General features: G+C 35.9%; 1 protein-coding gene across 3 annotated transcripts in view; it reads left to right on the plus strand.

Annotated features, from left to right (window-relative positions):
* Nucleotides 1-24,713, plus strand: part of vps50 (VPS50 EARP/GARPII complex subunit) — a 153,097-nt gene that overhangs the window by 121,755 nt on the left and 6,629 nt on the right. For all 3 annotated transcript variants that reach the window (XM_058377732.1, XM_058377734.1, XM_058377733.1), the window contains 4 exons: nucleotides 11,798-11,946; nucleotides 18,932-19,028; nucleotides 20,153-20,311; nucleotides 24,256-24,377. In XM_058377732.1, the coding sequence (XP_058233715.1) occupies nucleotides 11,798-11,946; nucleotides 18,932-19,028; nucleotides 20,153-20,311; nucleotides 24,256-24,377 (527 nt within the window). The remainder of the gene's footprint in view (nucleotides 1-11,797; nucleotides 11,947-18,931; nucleotides 19,029-20,152; nucleotides 20,312-24,255; nucleotides 24,378-24,713) is intronic.

The following is a 24,713-nucleotide window of genomic DNA, read 5'->3' on the forward strand; positions in this document are numbered from 1 at the left end:
TGTGGTCCAATGTTGCTCTAACCACCTTGGAGTGGATTATTTTTCTAAAGCAGCATGTACTGTTTTCCCTTTCAAACCACAGAAAATGGCCTAAGATTAAAATTTATCAGTTATTTTGGAACAACATGGTGTGCTTTTATTGACCATCCTCAAGACAAGTTCGTTCCTTTTATCACTTATGTTACCGCAGCAAAAAGAGCTTCAGCAGCCTCTTTTTATTTTCTCATTTTATAAAATGAAAAACCTCAAGAAGAAAAAGGCCAAACTTATCTGTCCTGAAGTGGGTGAAAACTTTCTCTCTGTAATAAAGTGCTGTGACTGGAGACCGCTTCCATGAATGTTAAATAACTGACTCTTCAGCAATATTCTCACAATATTAAGAGTACATTTTTTCCCTTAAATTACACAGCAGCTGTTTATTGTTAGCTTTGGTCAGTGGAACGTCCACCACCACACATCAGTGTATTGTTACTATCACTAATAGCGTTATTTAATTGAGTGCATTAATATCAACCTGTTATTCACTTACAGCCAAAACTACTGTCATATCTGTGCTGTAGAAATTTAATCACTACATTCTGCCTCGTCAGATCTGCAAATTCAATATCAAATAAAATCGAAACGTTTTCACATTAACTCTCATTCATTATGTGAATTCTGAGAACCAGTTACTTGATGGACTTCACATCAAATTTAATGTTTCTTTTTTTTCCTTTCTGCTTTTTAATTATATGAATATTCAGGTCAGTGAATTAGCACTCTGCTGATTAGTTATGAATCATTGCTCCTTCTAATTTGCCGAACTATCCGCATTCATTTGTGAAAAGTCACCGTTAAACTTCTTGGAAGTTTATGTCTTGTGTTTGAGCTCTCAGGCTGTAATGATCCTCCTTGATGGTGCTATGACTTTCTGAACTGAAGCATGGGTTTACATGTATGTTTATGTCTAAGGCAGAATAATAATATAAAAAAAAGTAGTTCATGTCTTTGGAAGAAGCTCCATTTAGTTGTAATGGAGAATTTAAAAAATCAGTTGTGTTTGCAAAGAGGAATGACACTTTACAATGCTGATATCTCTCATGGCCCTTTGTTCTTAGAATGAAGTAAATTAATTTTTTATGATTCATAAATCTAATGGTGATCATTCATTCATTCATTTCATTATTCACTCACTCACTTATTCACTCACTCACTTATTCACTCATTCACTCACTCATTCACTCACTCATTCACTCACTCACTTATTCAGTTACTCACTCATTCACTCACTCATTCACTCACTCATTCACTCACTCATTCACTCATTCACTCACTCACTTATTCAGTTACTCACTCATTCACTCACTCACTTATTCACTCACTTATTCAGTTACTCACTCATTCACTCATTCACTCACTCACTCACTTATTCACTCACTTATTCAGTTACTCACTCATTCACTCACTTATTCACTCACTCACTTATTCAGTTACTCACTCATTCACTCACTCATTCACTCAGTTACTCACTCATTCACTCACTCACTTATTCACTCACTTATTCAGTTACTCACTCATTCACTCACTCACTTATTCACTCACTTATTCAGTTACTCACTCATTCACTCACTTATTCACTCACTCACTTATTCAGTTACTCACTCATTCACTCACTTATTCACTCACTTATTCACTCACTCACTTATTCAGTTACTCACTCATTCACTCACTCATTCACTCAGTTACTCACTCATTCACTCACTCACTTATTCACTCACTTATTCAGTTACTCACTCATTCACTCACTCACTTATTCAGTTACTCACTCATTCACTCACTCACTTATTCAGTTACTCACTCATTCACTCACTCATTCACTCACTCACTTATTCAGTTACTCACTCATTCACTCACTCATTCACTCACTCATTCACTCACTCATTCACTCACTCATTCACTCACTCACTCATTCACTCACTTATTCACTCACTCACTTATTCAGTTACTCACTCATTCACTCACTCATTCACTCACTTATTCACTCACTCACTTATTCAGTTACTCACTCATTCACTCACTCACTTATTCACTCACTCATTCACTCACTCATTCACTCACTCACTCATTCACTCACTTATTCACTCACTCACTTATTCAGTTACTCACTCATTCACTCACTCATTCACTCACTTATTCACTCACTCACTTATTCAGTTACTCACTCATTCACTCACTCACTTATTCACTCACTCATTCACTCATTCACTTATTCACTCACTCATTCACTCACTCACTTATTCACTCACTTATTCAGTTACTCACTCATTCACTCACTCACTTATTCACTCACTTATTCAGTTACTCACTCATTCACTCACTCACTTATTCAGTTACTCACTCATTCACTCACTCACTCATTCACTCACTCACTCACTCACTCACTTATTCAGTTACTCACTCATTCACTCACTCATTCACTCAGTTACTCACTCATTCACTCACTCACTTATTCACTCACTTATTCAGTTACTCACTCATTCACTCACTCACTTATTCAGTTACTCACTCATTCACTCACTCACTTATTCACTCACTCATTCACTCATTCACTTATTCACTCACTCATTCACTCACTCACTCATTCACTCACTTATTCAGTTACTCACTCATTCACTCACTCACTTATTCACTCACTCACTCATTCACTCACTTATTCACTCACTCATTCACTCACTCACACTCCTTTTCCTTTCTCTTTTCTTTTTCCTTTTCTTTTCCCTTTCTCTTTTCTTTTCCTTTACTTTTCTTTCCTTTTCTTTTCTTTTCTTTCCTTTTCCTTTTCCTTTTCTTTGCTTTTCCTTTCTTTTTCTTTCCCTTTTCTTTTCCTTTTCTTTTCTTTTCTTTTCTTCTTTTCCTTTCTTTTCTTTGCTTCTTTTCTTTTCCTTTTCTTTTCTTTTTCCTTTTCTTTTCATTTTCTTTTTCCTTTTCTTTTCTTTTCTTTTCTTTGCTTTTCTTTTCTTTGCTTTGCTTCTTTTCCTTTCTTTTCTTTTCTTTGCTTCTTTTCTTTTCCTTTTCCTTTCCTTTCCTTTCCTTTCCTTTCCTTTCCTTTCCTTTCCTTTCCTTTCCTTTCCTCTTCTTTTATATTTCTTTTTCTTACTAAGCCAGAAAATGAACCCATTCATGAACTCTGATTCAATTCCTGGTTCTGTGTCACCCAATTAATTCAAGGTCTGGGCCATTTTTAGCTTCTTTTTTTTATTAACTCCAGTGCCTACAACATTTCCTATATTTGCTGAAAGAAAGACATTTGTTCATGTTGTGCCACTCATAGCCCTTTTCTTTTTCCTGAACAGAATGATTGTTTTCCTGTTTGACCTTTCTGTGGTAATATGGTAAAGGAAGGGCAGGTACACACTTGCTAAATGAAAGACAGAGGATTAGGTTATGCTGGCCTTTGCTGTTACTCTTCTTGTCTTTTCTCAGTGCATAATTTAATGATGAATGAAAACAGCATGGCATCTTAACCTGGAAGTTGAGTCTCTTTGAATGATGAAGGTTGGGCTGAATATATTGACCTTAGCTGATAAATTGGAGATTGATTTTCAGATTTTCAGTGTACCTCAGTAAATTCATCTGTTTTCTCTTAGATTGAGGTTTGAAGATACATAATTTTTCACTTGACTGATTTAACTGCCATAACAGTATACCTTTATATTTACTGTTGTGTCTTAAAGATGCTTTTGTACAGCATAAAGTGTGCGCACAGTTTTACAAACTCACTCGTCTAGGCTTTCATTTTTACTTTCTATCTATTTACCATTTTTGTTATCTTCAGTATGGCATATATGTTAAAAGCTGGATTTAAACATATCTACTTCTCGAAAGTATTTGTTTTCACCCACAGTAGATTTGCATAATTTAAAAGAAGTCATTTTTCTTTGCTTTGCACCTGAGCTCATGTGCCTTCATGCAGTTCTTTTTACATTGAGGCATATTGATGTCTGGAGTAAAAGACGAAAATCAGTCTGTTTAAAATTCCTTATTGTTATTCTTGTTGCTTAATAGATACAGGAAATTATCATCTAGAATATTCAGATTAAATTATAAATGAATGTAGCTTTTTGTCTACAGTTAATCCAAATTAGATGCTGATATGTTACAAATAACACAATAATTAATAAGCTCAATAGTTTATGCCCCATTTCATTGTACTACCGAAAGAAAATGAGAGCCAGGGACATATAATTAGTTGCCTACACAGTATTACATATTTTTTTCCTTCTTTTAATGCAAGTTCCCCAAGCAATAATTAAATAGCCTAAAACTGAGCTTATCTTTAAAAACAGATGGGAGTTAATCACAGAATTAGTTGTTTAGGTGGTTATTTAATGGATGAATTCTCCTAGTTGTAATTCACATATACTGTAGGAGGAAGGATTTTTTATATCAATATATTTCTCTTTGTCATTTTATGAAATAATTTCCCAGTTTAGCTCATATTAGTGACTTTTTAATATAAAAACTAATTAAAAAATAGTAAGTACATTTACAAATACAATTGCAGGATGTTATTTTTATATAAATATACTGATTATGGATTCATTTTTGTAGAAGAAAATGAATGAATATATATATATATATATATATATATATATAAACACTACTCATTTTACTCTAATAGCTTACTATAATGACTCATTTATTTATTTTATTTTATTTATATATTTATTTATCTGACATTATTTGCAGTTGCTGATGTCAGGTGAAGTTTTCTGTACATTTCCAGAACTTACAAAAAAAAATTTTTTTTTCCAAAAATATTTTGCACATTTTGAAGGGGACTCAGTGCTTTAGTGTCAAAACTTTGTAACAGTCAGAGGTAAAGCTGTAACTTTCAATATTTTGTCACAGGAAAGTCTGCTGGATGGAGCGGTTTGTGGTTTCTCAGTAGCATGACAAGCTGCATTTTATTTGTATTATTGACTTTCAGAAGAAGAAAGAGAACAGCTGTTGAGGGAGTGAACGTTTCTAGCAGTGGTATCAGAAGTGATAATAGGATCTAACAAGTTTTACAGATATCCCACAATGTAACTAAAAATGGATATAAAAAAAATGCACTGTGTTGTTTGTTTTAGCAGATAAAACAACACCCCCCCCCCCAAAAAAAAACACACAAACACTTTTCATCCAGAGAAAACTCTTATGACAGCAAACAGCATTTTTGGAACACAAGTATGTTCAGTATTACAGAATCACCATTTAACTCTTAAGCCATTTATTATCTAATAACCCAAATACAGATACGAGTTCTTACTGATTCACTTTGTTTTACCGAGCCACCATTGCGAATATTGTATATTATCTATTATTCATTATTCTGCAGTCATTTTCCATTTCAAAGTAAAATCTACTTCTTTCCAGTCATAATGCTCGAAAACTCTTAATGAAAAGCTCTGTGAACGAATAAAAAGGAGGACGTTCTGAGGAGGAAATGTTTAAATCACATTATTTTAGTCTTTATATTGAGATTACTTTTAATTTTCCCTGCTAACAGCTGAGTATCTGTTTAACGTTGTTATTTTCCCCATTTGGTAAAACAAGGTTACAACAGGTCGAGCAGTTTTGTATATCATTTTCAGGCTTTATCTTTGGACACAGGTTTTGGAGTTTGCTAGGTCAAATGATAATGTCCATCTTTTTACCCGATTATGTATATTTTAACCAAGGATATAATTTTTTTCTACTCATTTTTAGTGAAACAGATAGCATTTATTTCAACTCCATGCCTTTGTGTATTTGCTTTTACTTGAGAAAGAAAAATGTTAAAATGAAGGAAAAGAGTCCGTGTAATTTATTAGAAATCATAAATGTTGATTCTTAGTTGTTTTTTTGCTGTTATACATTCAGCCTAGTACATTCATCATCTTAATGATCCTAATTAAGCACTTAGGTCTTCACTGAAAAAAGGAATATGTGGTGAGTCAGATTTAAAAAATACAAAATGTTTTTTTTACATTAAAAAAAATTACGTTTCTCAACAATGGTGATTTTATTGCTTTTTTTATTGCTATTTTATTTCTATTTTATTGCTTTTATTGCTAGTCATGTAGTATTAACATATAAACCACTTGTGAAATCTAATGAGGATGTTGCCGTAGATGGAAACTAACTGTAGTATTAAATTCAGCCACCTGTCATATGCTTGGTGGAATAGTGCAGTGATTGTGTCCGTTGCAGAACTCCAGCATCGTGGGTTGGATCAAAACATTGTGTTTGATTTTATTCAGAGCCTTGAATATACATGCTCAGGTTATGTTGAGTATTTGGAAAGTAATCGTAATATCGTTACTCAATTCAGTCAAGCGTTATTTTCAGGATATGTTCAGCTTAATATCTTGTAAGGATATGATGAATTGTCTCTCTTTTCTTTAAAATAATGATATAGACGAGAAAGTAAATTAATGACACACACAGTTACTGTCCACTTTATTCATTAAAGTGACCAGGAAATGAACTCTATTATACCAAATCTTTAGTTTTTGGTAATGTTCAGAGGTACAGGAGGACAGCTAATGGATTCTCTGGATGACTTCCATTAACACTAAACTGTCTTCTGTTCACATTACGCTTGCATAATGCTCTATGGCGCATGAAAGGCTTTGTGCAGAATTGGCGGATTAGATCTGAATCCATCTGTTTTGGTTTAATATAATAGGAGTTATTTGAGTCATCCTCTTTATGTCCTTTAAATTATGCGTTGTCTTTCATGGATCAAGAAGAAAAGAAGATAAAAGGTTTATCATCAGATGCCTACTAGTTGTTCTGGTGGTAATCTGGACCGAACAATATGTAGCATACATGTTTACAAGAGCCGTATCCTGTGGTCTGGAATTATGTTTCTCTCTTCCTCTACTTTTAATGCAGGACAGACCACAGTTTGTTCTCTACAATTCAGCTTTTTAGCATAGATATAGAAACCTACATGCTACACTAGAAAGTGTTGTCATCTACTGTGATGGATAAAGGGTATTGGCCTGAATACTTGAGTCCACACTCAAGACTTGTTGGGTAGATGGTCACTGGATGGAACATTCGCTTTCACATAGCATAAATTTTTCCAAGCCGTTGCTCAATTGTGCAGTTCTATATGTCACTTTTATACATGCAGATTTGCAAAGTGGTAGACAGTAGGTTCGTTTGTTTATTATTTAATGTTATTGAAGAACAGTGCTTTTGGCTGCAAGGCCTATCATTGTGTCGGAATACCTATAAACAAGAAGCCATTCTTGTATAAGATGATTTTTGTCTATGCAGGCTGGGACAAGACATGCATTTATCATCACACCAGAATTTTGGTGCTAACTGTAGTGTTCCAGTCCTGTGAAAGTCTGGTTTTATCCATCAGCAAAGTGTTCCGTCTCTTCCACTGACCATAACAACCCTTTCCCCGGCATCACAATACTTCAAACAGGAAGTTAGATCACTGTTTGAACAGTTTCCATAACTGATGCATAGCCACAGATTTTCAAGAAGGTCAAAGATTTGGTGTATCGATTGATCCCAAGCTTGAAACATATCTGTTAAAATGAGCTAAGATGAGTGAGAGTCTAGCATATTTCAGTGCACAACTATGGCGATATGAGCATCTAATCTATATCTATGTCTATCTACCATTTCTATAAAGTTGTCTGTATCACCTAGGTCATGTAAATTTAAATATACCTGCGCTGTATATTATTTAAATTGCTGAAACAGCAGTAACATGGTCATATAGCTCAGTGTACATTTTGAAAGGAAATGACTCTAAACCAACATAGTAGTCCCAATGCAGCATTTTTACTGCTAATTATATTTTAAATCTATTACAGCTTTATAAAAATGATCTTTAACATTTGATTAAATTAATTTGCTGCTATCCAAGCAAATTGTCCAGACACAATGTGTGTGTGTCAGGCTTATAAACTGTTAAGAAGGCTGACACACACTCTGTCTACTTCTGAAAGCTAATGTTTGCTGCATTTTAATGGCAATCAGTTGTCTTGGCTGTCAATCTTTTTAATTAAACAACAAAATCCCACATGATATGAATAGTCTTTTTTTAATGATGATTGTCAGCTATATCCATAGTGTATGAAAAACCTTGGCTCTCGCCTTTCTGTAGGTCAGAGGCAGCTCTCTCTGTCTAAGAACCACTGCCCTTTCAAACTGCTCTTTTTTCGTGACTTAAAGAAAATCATTCATGCATTCATTCCTTCCTGCCGGGACTTCTGCGCTTCACTATACATGGAGTTTAATCAGGGCATATTGTCCCGTTTGCAGTTAGTGAACAATGCTGCTGCCTGGTCACTCACTGGAACTAAAGAGAGAGTATAGCACACCACTGCTGGCATCACTTCATTGACTTCCCACTCAAAATGCTGTTATTTGGCTTTTAATGGCTTTGCTGCTGCTTTGCTTGTATTGCTCATTTTCAATCAGTCAGAGATCTTCGAGGTCTTCCGTTCAGACCCTTCCTTTTCGAGGTCAAAGCTAAAATCTGAAGGCTGATTATACTTGTACACTTGTTTACATCCAGCCTTAAAAACTTATATTTATACACTTACATTTGAAAAGGGCCAGTAGGGGATAGTGTTTGTTTCCACACTTTTAAGATACAGTATTGTACCTTATTTATCCTGTAGGTTCATGTGGTATTTTACTTCTGCTATTTGCGTTCTTCTTATATTATGTATATTATGTTATTCTTATCATATGTATAGCACTTTGCTTAGTGTACGTTCTGTTGTCCTTCCTTCCTTCCTTCTTACATCAAAGACTGGTAATATAATAACAACATAATGATAAGATAATGTAACTTGGCATCTGTCAAGGGGTGGGATAGCAAGTGAACAGTCAGTTCTCGGAGTTGATGTGTTGCAAGCAGGAAAATGGGCAGAAAAATCATTCATCAAGTCATCAGAAGGATAAGAAGGTGTCCAACATTGAGTGGTAGTGTATGCCGTGTAGTTGAGGACACTACACTTTACATTTATAACCAGTACACTTGAAATTTTGGACACATTAAAATGTTCCCATCACTTTAAGATTTAAGGCACTAGGGTTTCAGAAATGAATTGCATGCCAGCACTTTACAGTCACAGAGCTTATCACTACAAGAAAATATGGATGATCTACTTATTGAGAGTTATGATATTGACAGTTAAATAATAATGTTTCACATCAGTACATTATTGTATGAATATTGGATCATAGACATCATAGATTTGACTTTTTCTATTATATTTCCAATAAATATAAAAAGTAAGTGTTATTTCAGTACCTACTTTATGCCAGATCCTGTAGTTAAAAGGGATCTGCTACATCCCAGATTTATAGCAGCTATGAATGTTCTGGTATTTATGAGACAAATTATGCATTTGATTTCAAAATATATACAGACAAAGGAAAATCTGTTATGTGTTAATAAAGTGATGAACAGCACTCTTCCAAAAGATGATGGTTTGTGTTTTGAAATGTGCTTGCTTCAAAATCTGCCAAAGTTTTGTTGGAGTTAATCCAACTGTGCAGGCTACAGCATATGACTCCGGATGACCTGTAGTTTGGGACAGGGTCATATTAAAAGAGAACGATCAGTATAGCAGACGAACTTTTGTATTGATTTGCAACGACTCAAGGATAAATGAACGACCCCTACTGCATAACAGACTTCCTCACTTTATGGTTCTAGCATTGAGGGTTGCACCATTGTCTTGGTCTATGACACAGAAGATCTTGCTTACTTGTCAAAAATACCATCACTTGTCCACTTAGTCCAGATCTCTATACACCAGCTCCTCTTTTTCCAATACTGAAAATGAAAATTTGCATTTGTCTTCTTATTAAGGGGGTTTTGTACTGCACACATACTATAATATCCCTGTTCTGCTTAACAGTATGATCACATCCTTGTTCTCAGTCTCCTGAAGAGCAGTTCTGTTTTTTTTTTTCTACACATCCTGCCATTAGATGTGTGCTTTTGTCAGCAACTTCCAGCCCTGTTTGCTGATGTCATTCCCATATGTCTAAATGCAGCTAGAACTTCAATCACTGTTGTGCATCTTTGTGACTGATGCTGCTGCCCCAATAATGAACTGTCTTTCACAGTCACTTAGATCCAAAATTGGTTAGTTGAGCTTCTTCACCATTTCCCTACACAGCGCATAGGATGTTAATCAGTGCCTCTGCATGAAAGCATCTGCATTTCTGTGTTTCCATTCATGTATTTAGTTTTACTTCATCCATCCAGTGTGCAGTTATAATGCTGCCTGAAGGCTTTTTTTTTTTTTGTAATACAGTTTTGTGACTTTAAGTTAGCACAGCAGGAAGCTTTCTTCACATTATAACGAAAACTACATTAACATTATAATGCACTCACCAAACACCGGTATGATTGTGCCAGGCAGGCTGTTTTGCATATCTGCAGCATTTAGAATTTCCACAGAGTGGTGCGAAAAGCAAAAAACATCTAGTGAGCAGCAGTTCTGCAGATGGAAACTGCTTGTTGATGAGCGAGGTCAAAAGAGAATGACCAGACTGGTACCAGCAGACAGGAAGGGTATGGTACCTTATAAAATTGCAGCTCTTTACAACCATGATGAGTAGAAAAGCGTCTCAAATCACGTAAACTTTGAGGCAAATGCGCTTCAACAGCAGAAGACCACATCTGGTCCAGCTCCTGTCAGATAAGAACAGGACAGCTGAAGGTTAGAAAAAGACCAAGCTTGGACGCTATGGGAACCGCGGGAAAACTACGCTTTTCTGGGGTTTTTTAGCAGTCAGACCAAACATGAATTCACATGGCAGCAAGACAAGATAACTGAAGGGAAAAGGACAAGGGTTGTGAAAGAAGCACATATGTTTCAGATAGCAGTTACTTTCCCTTCACTCCTGCTTTATCTGGAAGGACTTTAACCTGTGCGTCTCAGTTTTGCAAAACAACGTGGGAGGGCTGTGAACTCTGGCCACATTTTTACTGTTATCATAGAGGGGTTTTGTGGTAAAAAAATGTTTTTTTATCTCCCTGCTTGAATTTTCCTCATTGCAGTGTTGGCACCTTTCTGTAATTCTTCAACACCCTCAGAAAAGTGAATTAAAGTTCCTGCTTCATTTGCATTAACGTGTAGTTTTGTAGTTAAATGCTGAATCTTTTCTGTGCATCGAGTTGCCCTTGAGCCCATTTACGATCATGAACCGATCACAATCTGAGTCATCAGTGCAGCTACTTTCTCTGCGCCCATATTTCTGAAGCTTTTTGTTATTTCGCAGCCTGCCACTGGAGAGACAGCAAGTTTTAAATTACATCATTAAATGTTGTGACGTCAATGCAGCGCTCCATAGTGTCAACAGATTTCAGTCCATTTCTGCTGCTGTTCAAATCAGTGAGAAAAACATGCTGATTTAAATACGCTGTCCATTTTTCTTCGGTAATGTGTTTTAATGTGTGATTTGGATTTAAGCCCAGTAGAAGCGATAATCCTGGGAATTATCTTCAATCATTTTCAATTTACTTCTAGTTCTGCACACGGCTGTAATGACGTAGTTATGTGTAACTTACGTTATGGCAGCCTGACAGTGTATTAAATTCATGTTTGGCAGAGAACCTCTTTGTTAGTGCGAAGAAAATGATGAGATGATGTGAGGCCTGCTGTTTGCTGTGAAGTTTCTATTTTATATATTTATGTTGGTTTTGTGCTTATGCATTTATTCAGTTGATGTAGCTTGGAGGAAAGCATACCGTTGACCTTTGCTTGTGTGTGTGTGTGCATGTGTGTTTGTTTAGGAGGCAGGAGGAGAGAACGCAGCCACCCATGGACCCTCTGAGGACCGAAAGGAGAAGGTGCCGAGCCCTCACCTGAGCCAACTGGTGGTTCTGACAGCCAGTAGCACACTGTATGGACTGGCAGAGCGTGTAGTCGCCACAGAGTCACTGTAAGAACATCTCTTCTCTCCTTTTGCATTATATTCATCTAAACATTTACCTTCTAGACAGCGAGGTACAATCCCTGCTATAGACCCTTTTTTTTTTGTCATTTTATTTACTTTTTTTAAAACACATAAATTTTAACTTAACTATAAAAGAAAGACTAATCTCCACATCACACATCTGTCTCTACAATTATCTAGTTTTCTAATCCAAACGAGTCCACATTCACACGTCAATAACAAAAAAAAACACTTGATTTTAATTTCTAAAATCTGAGATTTTGATAGTTATTATTTTTTAGTTGTGTTGTGAATTTCCAGCTATGTGTGTATCTCCAGCTTGTGTGGGTTTTTGTTTGTTGTTGTTTTTGTTTTTTGGCAGGTTTCGAGGTGCTAATCTGATGCTGTGGGCAAAGCTAGACGGATTTGCTTCCATTTGCTTTGAAAAAATTCCTCTGAGGTGTCCCCAAGAGACACCCAGCTGTGTAACATTTCTGTTCTTAGAGACTTAAAAAATGAGGCACTGAATCAGTAACATCTTTATGATGCTCTTGCTCACATCAGTGATATATTCTGGGGTCACTGTATATTCAGGGTCTTGGCCAGGGCAGACCATGACTTGTGCTGATTAATCAGACTATGATTTGTGTTCAAGTAGCATTATGTTACTGAAAAGAACATTTTACTCTGCATTCATAGCCATTTTGAAATGTTCTTAGCTGCAGAAGTGATGTTGTGAAAGGTCTTTTCAGCTGCGATATAGTCCAGGGATGATTACAGTTTTCTTGTTGGGGCCAGATTGAAAACTTTATATATTAATTCTAATAAATGATTTAGATGCCTACTTAGCACCACTGCCTTTTCTTCTGAGTACCTGGCAGGGTTGTGTAAATAAATATTTACCAAAATTCTATCACATTTATTCATTCTAATTGGAGCAGTGATGTCTCTGATACTCCTGAATTGTTGTGAAGATTTGTTATTTCATTACAGAAAATGTTTTGCACACATATACAGTGGGTATAGAAAAGAATTCCCCTCCTTCAGAATAATCACACTTTGTTGCTTTGCAGCCGAAACGAAGACGGACACAATTTTTTCTTTATTCAGCTACGTTTAATCATTGCAACTTAGCTTAGTCAGACTCCAGACCCCATTGAAAATCTGTGGAATGACCTAAAGACTGCAGTAGTCACCATTAAATTTAACTGAATTTGAGCAGCTCTGTAAAGAAGAGTGGGCATATGCTGCAGTGTCTGGAGGTGCAGTAGGTAGAGATGTATCCCAATAGACTGAAGACTGTAATTAAAGCAAAGTTGTTTGAACAAAATATTGACACAAGGGGTTGATCCTTTATCCAAGTCAGTGATTTTGTCATCCCCTAAAACCCCACCTCCAACCCCACCATTGATACAGTAGTATATCTTTCACCTGGATGTTATAAGTTGCACTGAGTAAATACAGCGGGATAAAATAAAAAAATGTGTCCGTCTTTATTTCAGGCTGCAAAGCAGCAAAATGTGATTATTTTCAAGGAGGGTGATTCTTTGCTATACCCACTGTATATTATATGTGGAGGCAGCTGAGTTATGTCTATAACTGTCAGTGCTCTTATCATGTGCAATAGCATAAAAATCAGATGCTTGTGCATTGCATGCGACTTGCTGCTTTACTTTGAAAAATATTCTATTCACAGAGTGCCTGTGTTTCTTGAAAGGTTCATGCTGTTTCTATTTTGCACATTTTTTAAACACTCAGGGTTTTCCACGCTTGACTATAAGTAAGTTGAGACCTTGTAGCTAGCCCAATTTCCTGTTGGTAAGCATGAAAAACTGCTTTTGTTGAACCAACGATCTAACTACCACTTCACCTTCTGTTCTCATTCAGCACCAATGAAATCACAAAAAAGGGATTTCATTTCATAATGCCTGTTAATGTTATTGTTCTGAATTACCACAACTGAGTCTTGACGAATTACAAGCACACACACTTGCACAAGAAATTCTTCTTTCATTCAGCCAAAGACTGAGTACACATGGGTTCGGTTTAGTATCCTGTCATCCCCAAACCATAAACCGTCCATCTCCACCATTCACTGACTTCTTTACGTACTTTGGGTTCAGTCTTTCCCTAGTTTGGAGTTATCTTTGGACCTCTGTCCACACATGCTGATAGTTTGGGTGATGTTTTTGCAGAGAAGTATTTATTAGGACCTCCTTCAACAAAATGCACTTCCTTTCCTCAAGCAACCTGATATTTTCATGCTACACAATGCCCCCTGTCACTGCAAAATGGATAAAGTGATTCCTTGAAGCTAACAACATTGAAATAATTAAATGGCCAACCCAGAGTCCTGATCTAAACCCATCCTGATCCTAAATCCTGATCCAAACACTAACACAGAGTAGAAGCCAAGACTTTTACTTATTATAGTACTACAAAAAAGGACTAAAATATCTCTTTTGTTGTTTTTGGACTAATCTTTAAAGTTCATTTATTCCAAATTGCTGTTAAACCTGTCATTTTATTCAAGATGAAGTTCCAGTCATGAAGTGTTAACCGTTAAAAATGCACATAAAAATATACACTATTTTAAGTGTTTAAATGTATTTGCTTATCAGATATTGATTCTTTCCTTTACTGTTTGTGATTTGTGCAGATGTTAGATCACAAATCATAATTTTAGAAATAGTTTCAGATTGTTCAGCATCCTCCTGAATCCATCATGAGGCCATAGCACATACCATTCCATGTATTTTTATTGAAATTAAAAAGGAATCCAATGAACACTGAAGATCTTTAGACACGTGAGTTATATATGAATGAAATGTCCTTCATCGAGGCAGTCAGATCTGTCATTTTTCTTCTAGTGGTTACAGAAAGGAATTGGGGCAAGTCCTCTGAGACAAACCTCCCCCTCACATAGGTAACTGTGGTCATATATTCCTTGAGTGAAATCCCAGATTACTCGCCAAATTGCTAAGTGATGCCTTTTTTCCTTCTTCATCAGTTTTATCCATTAAGTAGTGCAGTGTTGTGGATTCTGATGACTTGCCTGCATCTCCACTAATCCAAATGAAGGCCAACCTCTGGATGACCTCTGAACTGTTAAATCAGCCTTTACTTTGAAATCACTTTCTCGACATTCGTCTGCTAGTTTTTTCTTTCTGCATTTTTTCTTTTCTCATCCCTTATCTTCTCTGTCTCTGTTTCTTTCTCTCCCTCTTCCTGTCATACATACAATCAAAAAAATTCCCTGGAGCTGAGTGACTGAAGAGCTGCTAGAGCCTCATGCCTTAATCCAGAGCTCAGAGATCTGGACATCTAGGATGCCAGATGGCGTTCAGTGCATGCCAGGCTTAAATCCGGCAACCAGACATCCAATAGTTTATGGGAAAGCTGTGAAGGAACTTCTTTGTGGCTTTCCCTACATTGGTCACATCCTTGTTCCCATTGGCTTGGCCCTGGCAAACAACAGAGAGATGGTAGTTGGTATTCCTCATAGTCCTCCATGTGAAGCATGCACATGCCCTGAATGTGCAGCGTTTAATAGTTCCATTACCACAGGGCCCATTTCAGAAGAGGTGAGCTCCAGTACTACACTCTCTCATGCTTAATGGAATAATCAATGAAGGCCAGAAAGGCTGTGCAGGGATCAAGATAAGAGGTGACAAAGATAAGGGCAGGAAACGGGCTACTCATTAATGTCTAAGCACCATATTTTTTACCAGGATGACCTGAATAACTTAAAATTACAGTTTCAAACCCCATCTCATATCTCAGCTTAATTGTTTTTCCAGTCCCAGCTTTAATTCTATCTTTGGATACACCAGAAATGGAAAGAAAACCGAAAAATGCGCTGCTAAGGCACGTTTCACGTTACATTCACCCGTGAGAGAATGTATTTACATTCCCTGTTTGCATCTGAAATTATTTCCTACATGTTTACTGTAGCTTGTAATGGGTTTTGTTTTGCATCATTGCATAACTCTTTTTCTGTTTGTGATTTATAAATAGCTGATGGATTACAGGCAACATATTTTTTCATATTATTTGTTCAAATGGTTGAAGCGAGCAACATATTTAAAGTGAGTTAGTAACAAAAATGCTCATTTATTATAAGAAATATTTCAGTATTTGCTTGTGATAGCTGCTTTAAAGAATATAATAGACTTTGTTAAAAAAGCACTGCTGACAAAAAGACACTTAAGAGTTTAAGCATTTTTGAGTTTTTCATGCCTTTTAATAAGACTTAAAACTGATTTTAAGTGATAAAACTTCTTAATGAAGAAAATTTTACAATCTTAATTTATTATTCCTCTTACTTTTTCCTCCCACACAGAATCCACGGGGTTCATGGGCTTCATGAAGTGTTCATAAGAAAAAGCTAGTAAACAAACGAAAAGTATTAAAGGCTTTTTTTAATACAGTACAGTAGCTTAACTACAAGTAAACACAAAATTCAAGCAAAAGGGAAAATATTGCGTTTAAAGATTGCATTCCAATTCCACTGAAAGACAAAAGGCCAATAATTACATATTTTTTAATTCAAGCAAAAGCGAAATAATTGCTTTTGTAATGATTGCATTCTAATAGCACTGAAAGATATTGACGTGGCCTAAAATCCCTACAATTTATTGACTTAATTTCCATTTAATTAAATATGTGCTTAATAAAATGTTAGGAAAAAGTAAATGTAGCTAAAATATGAAATAAAAAAAAAAAAAAATAGTAAAGTAATGGAAAATCACTTTGATCCTCGATTTCTTGTGGTAGATGTTAGTCATAGGATTTTACAAACTCGATCCTCAGCATCTCTCTTGACTTAGTTGAATAGTTGGTAAAATAATCACTGATTACTCCAAGGAGTTTTTGTTGTGTGGACTATATTTCCCTTTTCTTAAAAGCATTTAAAAATGCTATCTGTGCATGGTAGATAAACCGATAGTGTCAGATTCATATTGAATCTATTAGCTTTATATTCACTTCGTCATCCAAATTTTTGATCAAAGCCTGATGTTCGTTGTCTTATAAAAGCGAGCATAGCCAGCGAGTTAGTAATTAAAGCATCATCTTTATGCAGGCTGACTGGTTTCACAGCTGTGTTTGTTCCTTACTTACTTAGTATGACTTCTGCAGGCAGAAAGCATTAAAATAAAAACATTTCTGTGTCATCAAAGTATGTTATTGGCAGAAAAAACTAATTCTGGTCATAAACCTTTTCCCCCCAGCAATCTATTTTGCCTCTATTCAGACACGGTGACATCTGACAGGTTTTCCCAGACAGACACAAATATAACTGTCTACATCATGTTGTTTCATGCAGCTCTGTTTCTCTGGAAAGTTGTTTGCGCCCGACAGGGACATGGTCATGCACAGTGCATGTGTGAGCAAAGGAAAGGCTTATTTGCAGACTAGTGTAGACAGTTCCAGGCACAGCATGTTACATTGGTGGACTCCTGAGGTGCAGTCTGTCAAACAGCTGTCGAAAATGTCTTTAATAGAAAGTCTGTATACCTTAATGACAGTCGTATTATAGTGGCTGATGATGATGATGATGATGTTTTTTTTCCACTTTATATTAGAGTAACAGGGTGATGAGTGTTTTACTGTGTGGGGGTTGGTGAGGGTGTGTGCCCTGTACTTTGTCTCTGTGTATATCCTTTCAGCTTGACAGCAGTTTATTTATAGGCATTCCCGTTGAAATGTTCAGGACATGCTCTGAATTGTTGCTGACCCTGAGCCAAACACATCTGCATTTACTGACCTGCAGGAAATGCACTGCAGGCTCTGGAAATAGAGATGCAAAGTGGCCTCATGTCAGTCTTTTTTATTTTATTTTTGTTTTACATCTGTATTTTAAGAGCAATTGACCGGCAGAGCCACAGCTGAATATAAATCACTGTACATGTTAATCTTCACAGCCAACTGCTGTACCAAAGGCTCTTTCAAGTGTAAGAATTCAATTTCTTCTAGTGTTATTTTAAGCGCTGCATGCCGGTGCACTTGACCTTGTATTACAACTATGCTCCTTTTGAACTGTTAACTTGTTTTCTCTTGAATAACAATATGAAATGTTTGCTGAGCCGATTGTGAGGTTAAGTAGACACTTATATATATATCTCCATTATATATGAATTATAAAAGGAGTGTTTCGTTCAGCATTTATAATTATTTGTGTATTTTCCAGCCATTCCAGTGATCAATGCAATTTTTTTTTTTAGCCTAATGTCTGTTTAAGTCCTAAATTGCATAATTCATTTTAATTAAGGAAATACAATTAAGGAATACAAACAAATGAGTCTCAAAGCCAAGCCACATTTTTCTTAGAAAACTTTAATAGCTTGAAAGGAATACATTATAAAGACTGGAAACATTCCATTAAGTTTATTATTGGAAATAAAGAGTTCTACGATTTGGTTGTGGCAATCAACTAATAAAACTAAAAAGACCTGCCAAGTGTTTCAGGTGTGACAGATTCATAACCAAGTGCACAATTTTTACATTTAGAATTCAAACACTTGTAAAATGAAGATGTTCATTCTTTCCATCATTTATTTCCTCATTCCTTTACTGCATCAATTCTTTCATTTATTCGTTATTACATTCCTTTGTTCAGTTTTCCTTTTGTTTGCTCAGTTGTTTATTCACAAAACTTCATTGAAATGACCCTGATACTTCCTTGTGTTTCAGTTGCTAATATTACTGACCCAGTGTAAGATATGTATTTTCTCTAGACCTATACTTGCAGGTGTATTAATAGACAATTTCATATTCATCTCTTCTATTTTCCACCACATTATGGGCCTGAAAATGAGTCACAGAAGAAAAGAATTACGTGGCTAGTAAAAATGTGTTTGTGGAATGTGAAGTCATGCTTCGGCTGGTGAATTAGCTCTGAACGTAGCTGAACCCAGCTGTAAGCCCTGTGTGTAGCCTTTAAGTGACACATAAAAAATGCTAGTGACCTGACCCTGTGTCCCCCCTGCAGTGTGTTCCTGGCCGAGCAGTTTGAGCTCCTCCAGCCTCATCTGGACACCATGATGCCTCCAGCCAAGAAACCTTTTCTGCAGCAGTTCTACTCCCAGGTCAGCAACCCTCAACTCTATTTATGGACTTGCCCTTTTCTGTCCCCCTCATCAAAAACCTTTCAATTGTCTCTCTCTGTGCCTGGCTGGGTGATGTGGGGCCAGTGGTGGTGCCTCGGTGCATGGTGACGAGTCGTGTTATCAGAGCTTTGAGGTGCTACTACTAAGTCTTGCTCTTATTCTTCCTTTCCACTGGGATGATAAATATAGCAATGATTTTCTGGAGGCAGTTTTAGCCCAGGCTTTAACTAAATGACATTCATAACCTCTCTGTATTGCATCAGTTCACAGATATATTGCTAGAATTCAGGATTTTTATTGCTTGTTTGCTAGTGTGTGTGCTTTTGGTGTTCGTACTCTTCAGTGCAACAGATTGCATATTACAGTTTATTTATTATAAAGAATAAAATTAGAAATATATGTAGGTAGGCAGTGATGAGAGCAAATGTTTAGAGAATAGTTGCACACTATGGTTTACCCAAAGTATTTACTGTTCTTGACTTTTTGCTACGGCGATATGGGAGACACCTGAAAACGTTGAAAATTGTTTTTAAGCTTTTTCAGCTAAACTAGTACTTAGAATATATACAAATAAAATCCAACCACCAGAAAAGCCAATTCTCTGAAGAGAAACGGATGTGTGATGTAAAAGATTTTTTACTTACTTTCGCTTCCCATCGGTTTTATTGAGGTGAAGTCTGACCTGCGAAGTAAGCCTATAAAAAAGCAAGAAGACGAGAATACGAGTGTGCAGTTTTATTTATTATAACTTGGACAAGCTGCTTATTATTTAGCGCTGCTCCCACCACGTTTTAGCCTTACTGATTTCTTGCTGTTGCCCTCATGTGAAAATCATTAACCTCAACTCTCTGTTATCCCGAAGTAGGAAATTTGTAAGCGAGCATATAAAATGTCCAAACTTCTGTCAGGAAATGATTGATCACCACCTATTTCATAATTACATCATGCTCTGGTCGATGAAATGAACAGTTCGGTTAGCACTTTATATAACCGTCTCCTTAGCACAAGTCTAATTTCACAGTCAGTGGTGATTTTTCTATGGAAAGTCGTTTATATTGCGTGTGTGTACGTCTTGTTGTGCTGAATACTGTGCTCTCCTGCAGACGGTGTCCACAGCCAGCGAGCTACGCAAGCCCACTTACTGGATAGTGGCAGCTAAAGCCATTGATTATGAGCAGATGCTGCTGCTGATGGCAGGAGTGAAATGGGACATTAAAGAGATAATGTCACAGCACAACGTCTATGTGGATGTCCTTTTAAAGGTAATGTGTTGTGTGGTGCTGAATGGGTTTTATGTGACTTGAGTACATTGTCTTACTTTCTCACAGCCAGAACCCATGTCTTCATTTTCAGACATAAGCAGAAGGGTCATGGACAGGTTAAAGCTGCTTTGTTAAAGGTTAGGTTTAACCAAGTAGAAAGAGAAACAAAGTCTTGTCTGTGTTCCTGTAATTACTCCTGACAAGATTCATTTACACCGTTACAGCTTACTGTGAATCATCACCACAATTGTCATGTTTAAAAGTAGGAAGGATTTGCATAAACTAATTGTTTTTTGTTGTTGTTGTTGTTTTAATAAACCAAAAAACCAAATGTCACTATATATAGTGCTTTTAATAGAAGTAGGTTTATATTTTGCTGGTGCTTGCAAGATCTCTCTCTCTCTCTCCCTCTCTCTCTCTCTCCCTCTCCCTCTCTCTCTCCCTTTCTTTGTCAAAAGCCCATGTCGCTTTGCCTGAATTCTGGCAAAGAAAATTGAGTTTTTCTGTAAACAATACACACTAATGTCTCTGCTTTAAGATAATGCAAAATTATGTGGAAATGTCTTTATTTAGGCTGTGTCTTAACCTTTCCTTGGCTTTCTTCCTTCAACGATCACTTTAAGAAATGGACATAACCTTAAAAATGTAATCTTGTAATCTCATACCGGCTGTGAAAATGTCTGTGATGCTCCTGTTCTGTCACATCGTCATCAAAAACAGAGAAGAACTCTTACCCATGACAGAAAATTTTCAATGTTTTAAAGATAATACAAATACAGTACTAAAAATGAACAGAACTGATTAAATTAATCAGTGATTATATCCAGAGATCAGTGGACTAAAGAGACAACAATGAGACAATATCACGAGTGACCTTTACCACAGGTGAAATGGGGAATATTTCAGTTCAGAAAGTAGATCTTCAGAGCCATCATGGGGTAGAAAATGTCAAACTTTTACCATGTGCCTAATGTATTCACAGGCTGTCACACTTATTAGTTCAATGTATGAAGAATTGTGTGTTATTCACATCGCAAAAAAAAAAAAAAAAATGGGGATTTGATCAATGTATGTTGCATTCATTAGTTTTAGGGATTTTTTTTATTATTATTCTTGTTTTTCTATGCCACTGTGCTAAAATATAGGATATTGGACTACTGAATACAGGACTACTGAATATTTCTCAACTACTTTTTTCACTTCATACAACTGTAGAAATCGAATATTCATAAATTCAAATGCCCACTCCAGTACATTTTATCCTGAATAGAATAAACCTGGAAGCTATTCAGCAGCCTCTTGGATAACTCAGTTGTTTTTTTCTTTTTTCTTGCATACTCTACAACATTATTATTCTTATTATACTTCATAAAAGATATGATGAAATTGGATCACCTTATGCATAAATACATTTTGCATGATTAAAATAATCAGATTTACAATTTAAAGCGACATATTGACCAAACCTGTAATATTAATGAAATCATTTGATTTCACAGCACCCCCAGCTACATCGTGTATGACTGGCTTAAAAAATATAAGGTTTAAAAAATGTTAAAAAATTATTTTAGATAGAGAGAAGTTACTACAGCAGGAAGACCTACGAGTCATATTATTATTATTATTACTATTATTATTATTATTATTATTATTATTACTACTACTACTACTATTACTATTATTATTAATATTATTATTATCATTATTATTATTATTTACCCTGGCCTTAATTTCTTATAATTTTACAGGACTTCAAATGTCCTTTCTTCTGTTTTTACACATTAAAATTAGCTGAAATGATTGAAAATGAAATTTTATTTTAGATGACTAGATCACTGTCTCTAGTTTATTTATTTATTTATTTTACTGTTTTGTTTTTTTTGGCCATGATTTCTGTGCTTCTGAAAGGATTCCAGATTTAAAGGTCACAGAGATCAGTTATTTGACAGATCTGAACTTTCAGAGTTTCAGAAATGTAAATTTAAGCATGCAATATTTATTTAATTCATTAACCTCAATGGATTTTTTGGATCGTCAGGGAGGAGGACATTTGCATGGCTGTAGCATATATCAGGATAGAGATCTACATACAACAGATGGAGTTTGACAACTGAGAATATAAGCAAAGCTTATTTGCAAATAACCAGCTCTGCCCCACCCCAAATCCCAAAATATGTATAATCATGTGCCCTTTGGTAAATTTGCATAAGTCCTCAAACATGCAGAGGGTCTGCTGCAGATTCCTTCCTAACTTTTTAAAAATTCCACAGAGCAGAAATACAGTAACTGTCCACTTTAATAGGAACATCTGTGCACATACACATTCATGCAGTTATCTACTTAGTCAATCATGTGGCAGCAGCACAGGACATAAAATAGAGATACAGGTCAAGAGCTTCAGTTAATGACCAAACATCAGAATGGGGGAAAAAGTGTGATCTCTGTGGCCAGATGGTGCCAGCCTTGTTAATAAGAGAGGTCAGAGGAAAACAGCCAGGTTGGTTTGAGCTGCCAAGAAGGATTTAGTAACTCAAAAAAACACTCTTAATAACTGTGTTACACAGAAAATCATCTCAGCTTGTATACAATATCAAGCATTATTTAAATATAATAATCTCTTTATTAGAGATTTATTCCCAAAACCTCTGACAATAATACTCATCAGATTTAAGATGACATTATTTACAGGCCTATTTAATAAGCCCTACTTGTCTTTATTTAATTCAAAGTGACCAATAATGAGTTGTGATATAAAACGCATACTCTGTCCACATTTCATAGACACCTGGAGATTCCTTTTCCACACTTTGAGATCCACAGTTCTAAGCAAGACAGGCCAAAACAATTGACATCTCTAGTTATCTAGAAGTATCCAGACCAGTTGTGTTCAGGTGGTATGTGTGCTTTAAACCTCAAAGATGAACATGCCAAGTTTGCAAAGCTAATATCAGCAAATATTATAGATTAAGCAAGAGCAAGATTATAGTCTGTGTTCCATAATCCTCACATTACATCCTTAACAGATTTCAGATTAGTTAAACGTCTTGTTTATTATCTTGTAGTACTGTGCAAAAATGTGAAATCATAAATAATAATATGAAAAAACAAACCATAATAATATTCATTAACATAATTTAGAAAAGAAATGCTTTGTCAGCATTGATAACAAAGAGCAAGATCAACGTGTACTTTTTGATATCCTTTAAAACAGGGATACTCAAATATATTGCTATAAAACTACCCTCAGCCTCTCTCCATCCCTCCATCCCTCAGTGAAGATTTATATTGAACATCGTTCTAATATGAACTTTTTTATTTAAATGTGCTCAATGACAATTGTTGCAGACTTAGAGATCTTAATCCTGAACTTTCCACTGACAAAGTGTGTTTTTGTTAAAATTGCTACTAAATGCATGTTAACATAATTTGTAAACCTTTTGTTGTTCAATTAAGGTTTAAATAAACCTATAAGATTTTTTCAATGATCAAAATGTCATATAATAGCAGTAATATAATAATAGTGTGATGTCTTCACACCACTATAAAAGCCCTAGCTCCTACTTTTTAATACACACCGAATGTCTGTTTATATAAGTAAGAAACAGGTCTATGGGATTGTTCTTTTGTCGACGTTAAATGTCAGGACGGAGAGAAACTGAAGCTGAAACAATATCTCTCTGAGTAGTAGTAAAGCTCTATAAAGCTTTACTGCATTACAGAGAAAGCTGCATGGTTTGTATGACAGAACCTGACTCTACATTTCAATAGAAAGAAAAAATCATTGATTTTGAACTACTTCTGCTGATTCAGTATTCAGTGCATGTCGTTGAAATCCAGAAATCATTCAACAAGTTTGAATCCACGGCACAGATGGAAGTCGTTAAACAGCAGATAAAGTTTGCTATGATGGATATTTCTCTGAGCACTCTGTTTCTGTGTTATAGGAATTTGAGGAGTTCAATAAAAGGCTTGGTGATGTTTCCAAACAAGTGCGGATCCCCCTCCCTGTTTCAAACGTCCTCTGGGAGCACTGCATCCGTCTGGCTAACCGAACACTAGTGGAGGGGTAAGTAGTCACATCTACCCTGACAACAGGAACATGGAGGCATCTATTGAGCTGGTTTATATCATTGTGGTGGTACATTTTTTATTCTGGTCAGTATTCTAATACTTTTCTATAGTAAAGACCGTAGTAGAGATTCAACAGTAGAGACTCGTATGATGGATGCTCACATGTGATGTAACTCTAGGATGATTTCTTTTGAAAGACAAACTGCTTCACACACTTTTTCTGCATACATGAGCTCACAAACACCCACGATTGCCTATTGTCTCTGTGATTGACAAAGCAGAGAGTGCATTTCAGGGCAGAGTAACACAACAAGCAATATTTTTAGTCTTC

This window comes from Hemibagrus wyckioides, linkage group LG24 (genome assembly GCF_019097595.1).
Source record: "Hemibagrus wyckioides isolate EC202008001 linkage group LG24, SWU_Hwy_1.0, whole genome shotgun sequence".
Classification (NCBI taxonomy): Eukaryota; Metazoa; Chordata; class Actinopteri; order Siluriformes; family Bagridae; genus Hemibagrus; species Hemibagrus wyckioides.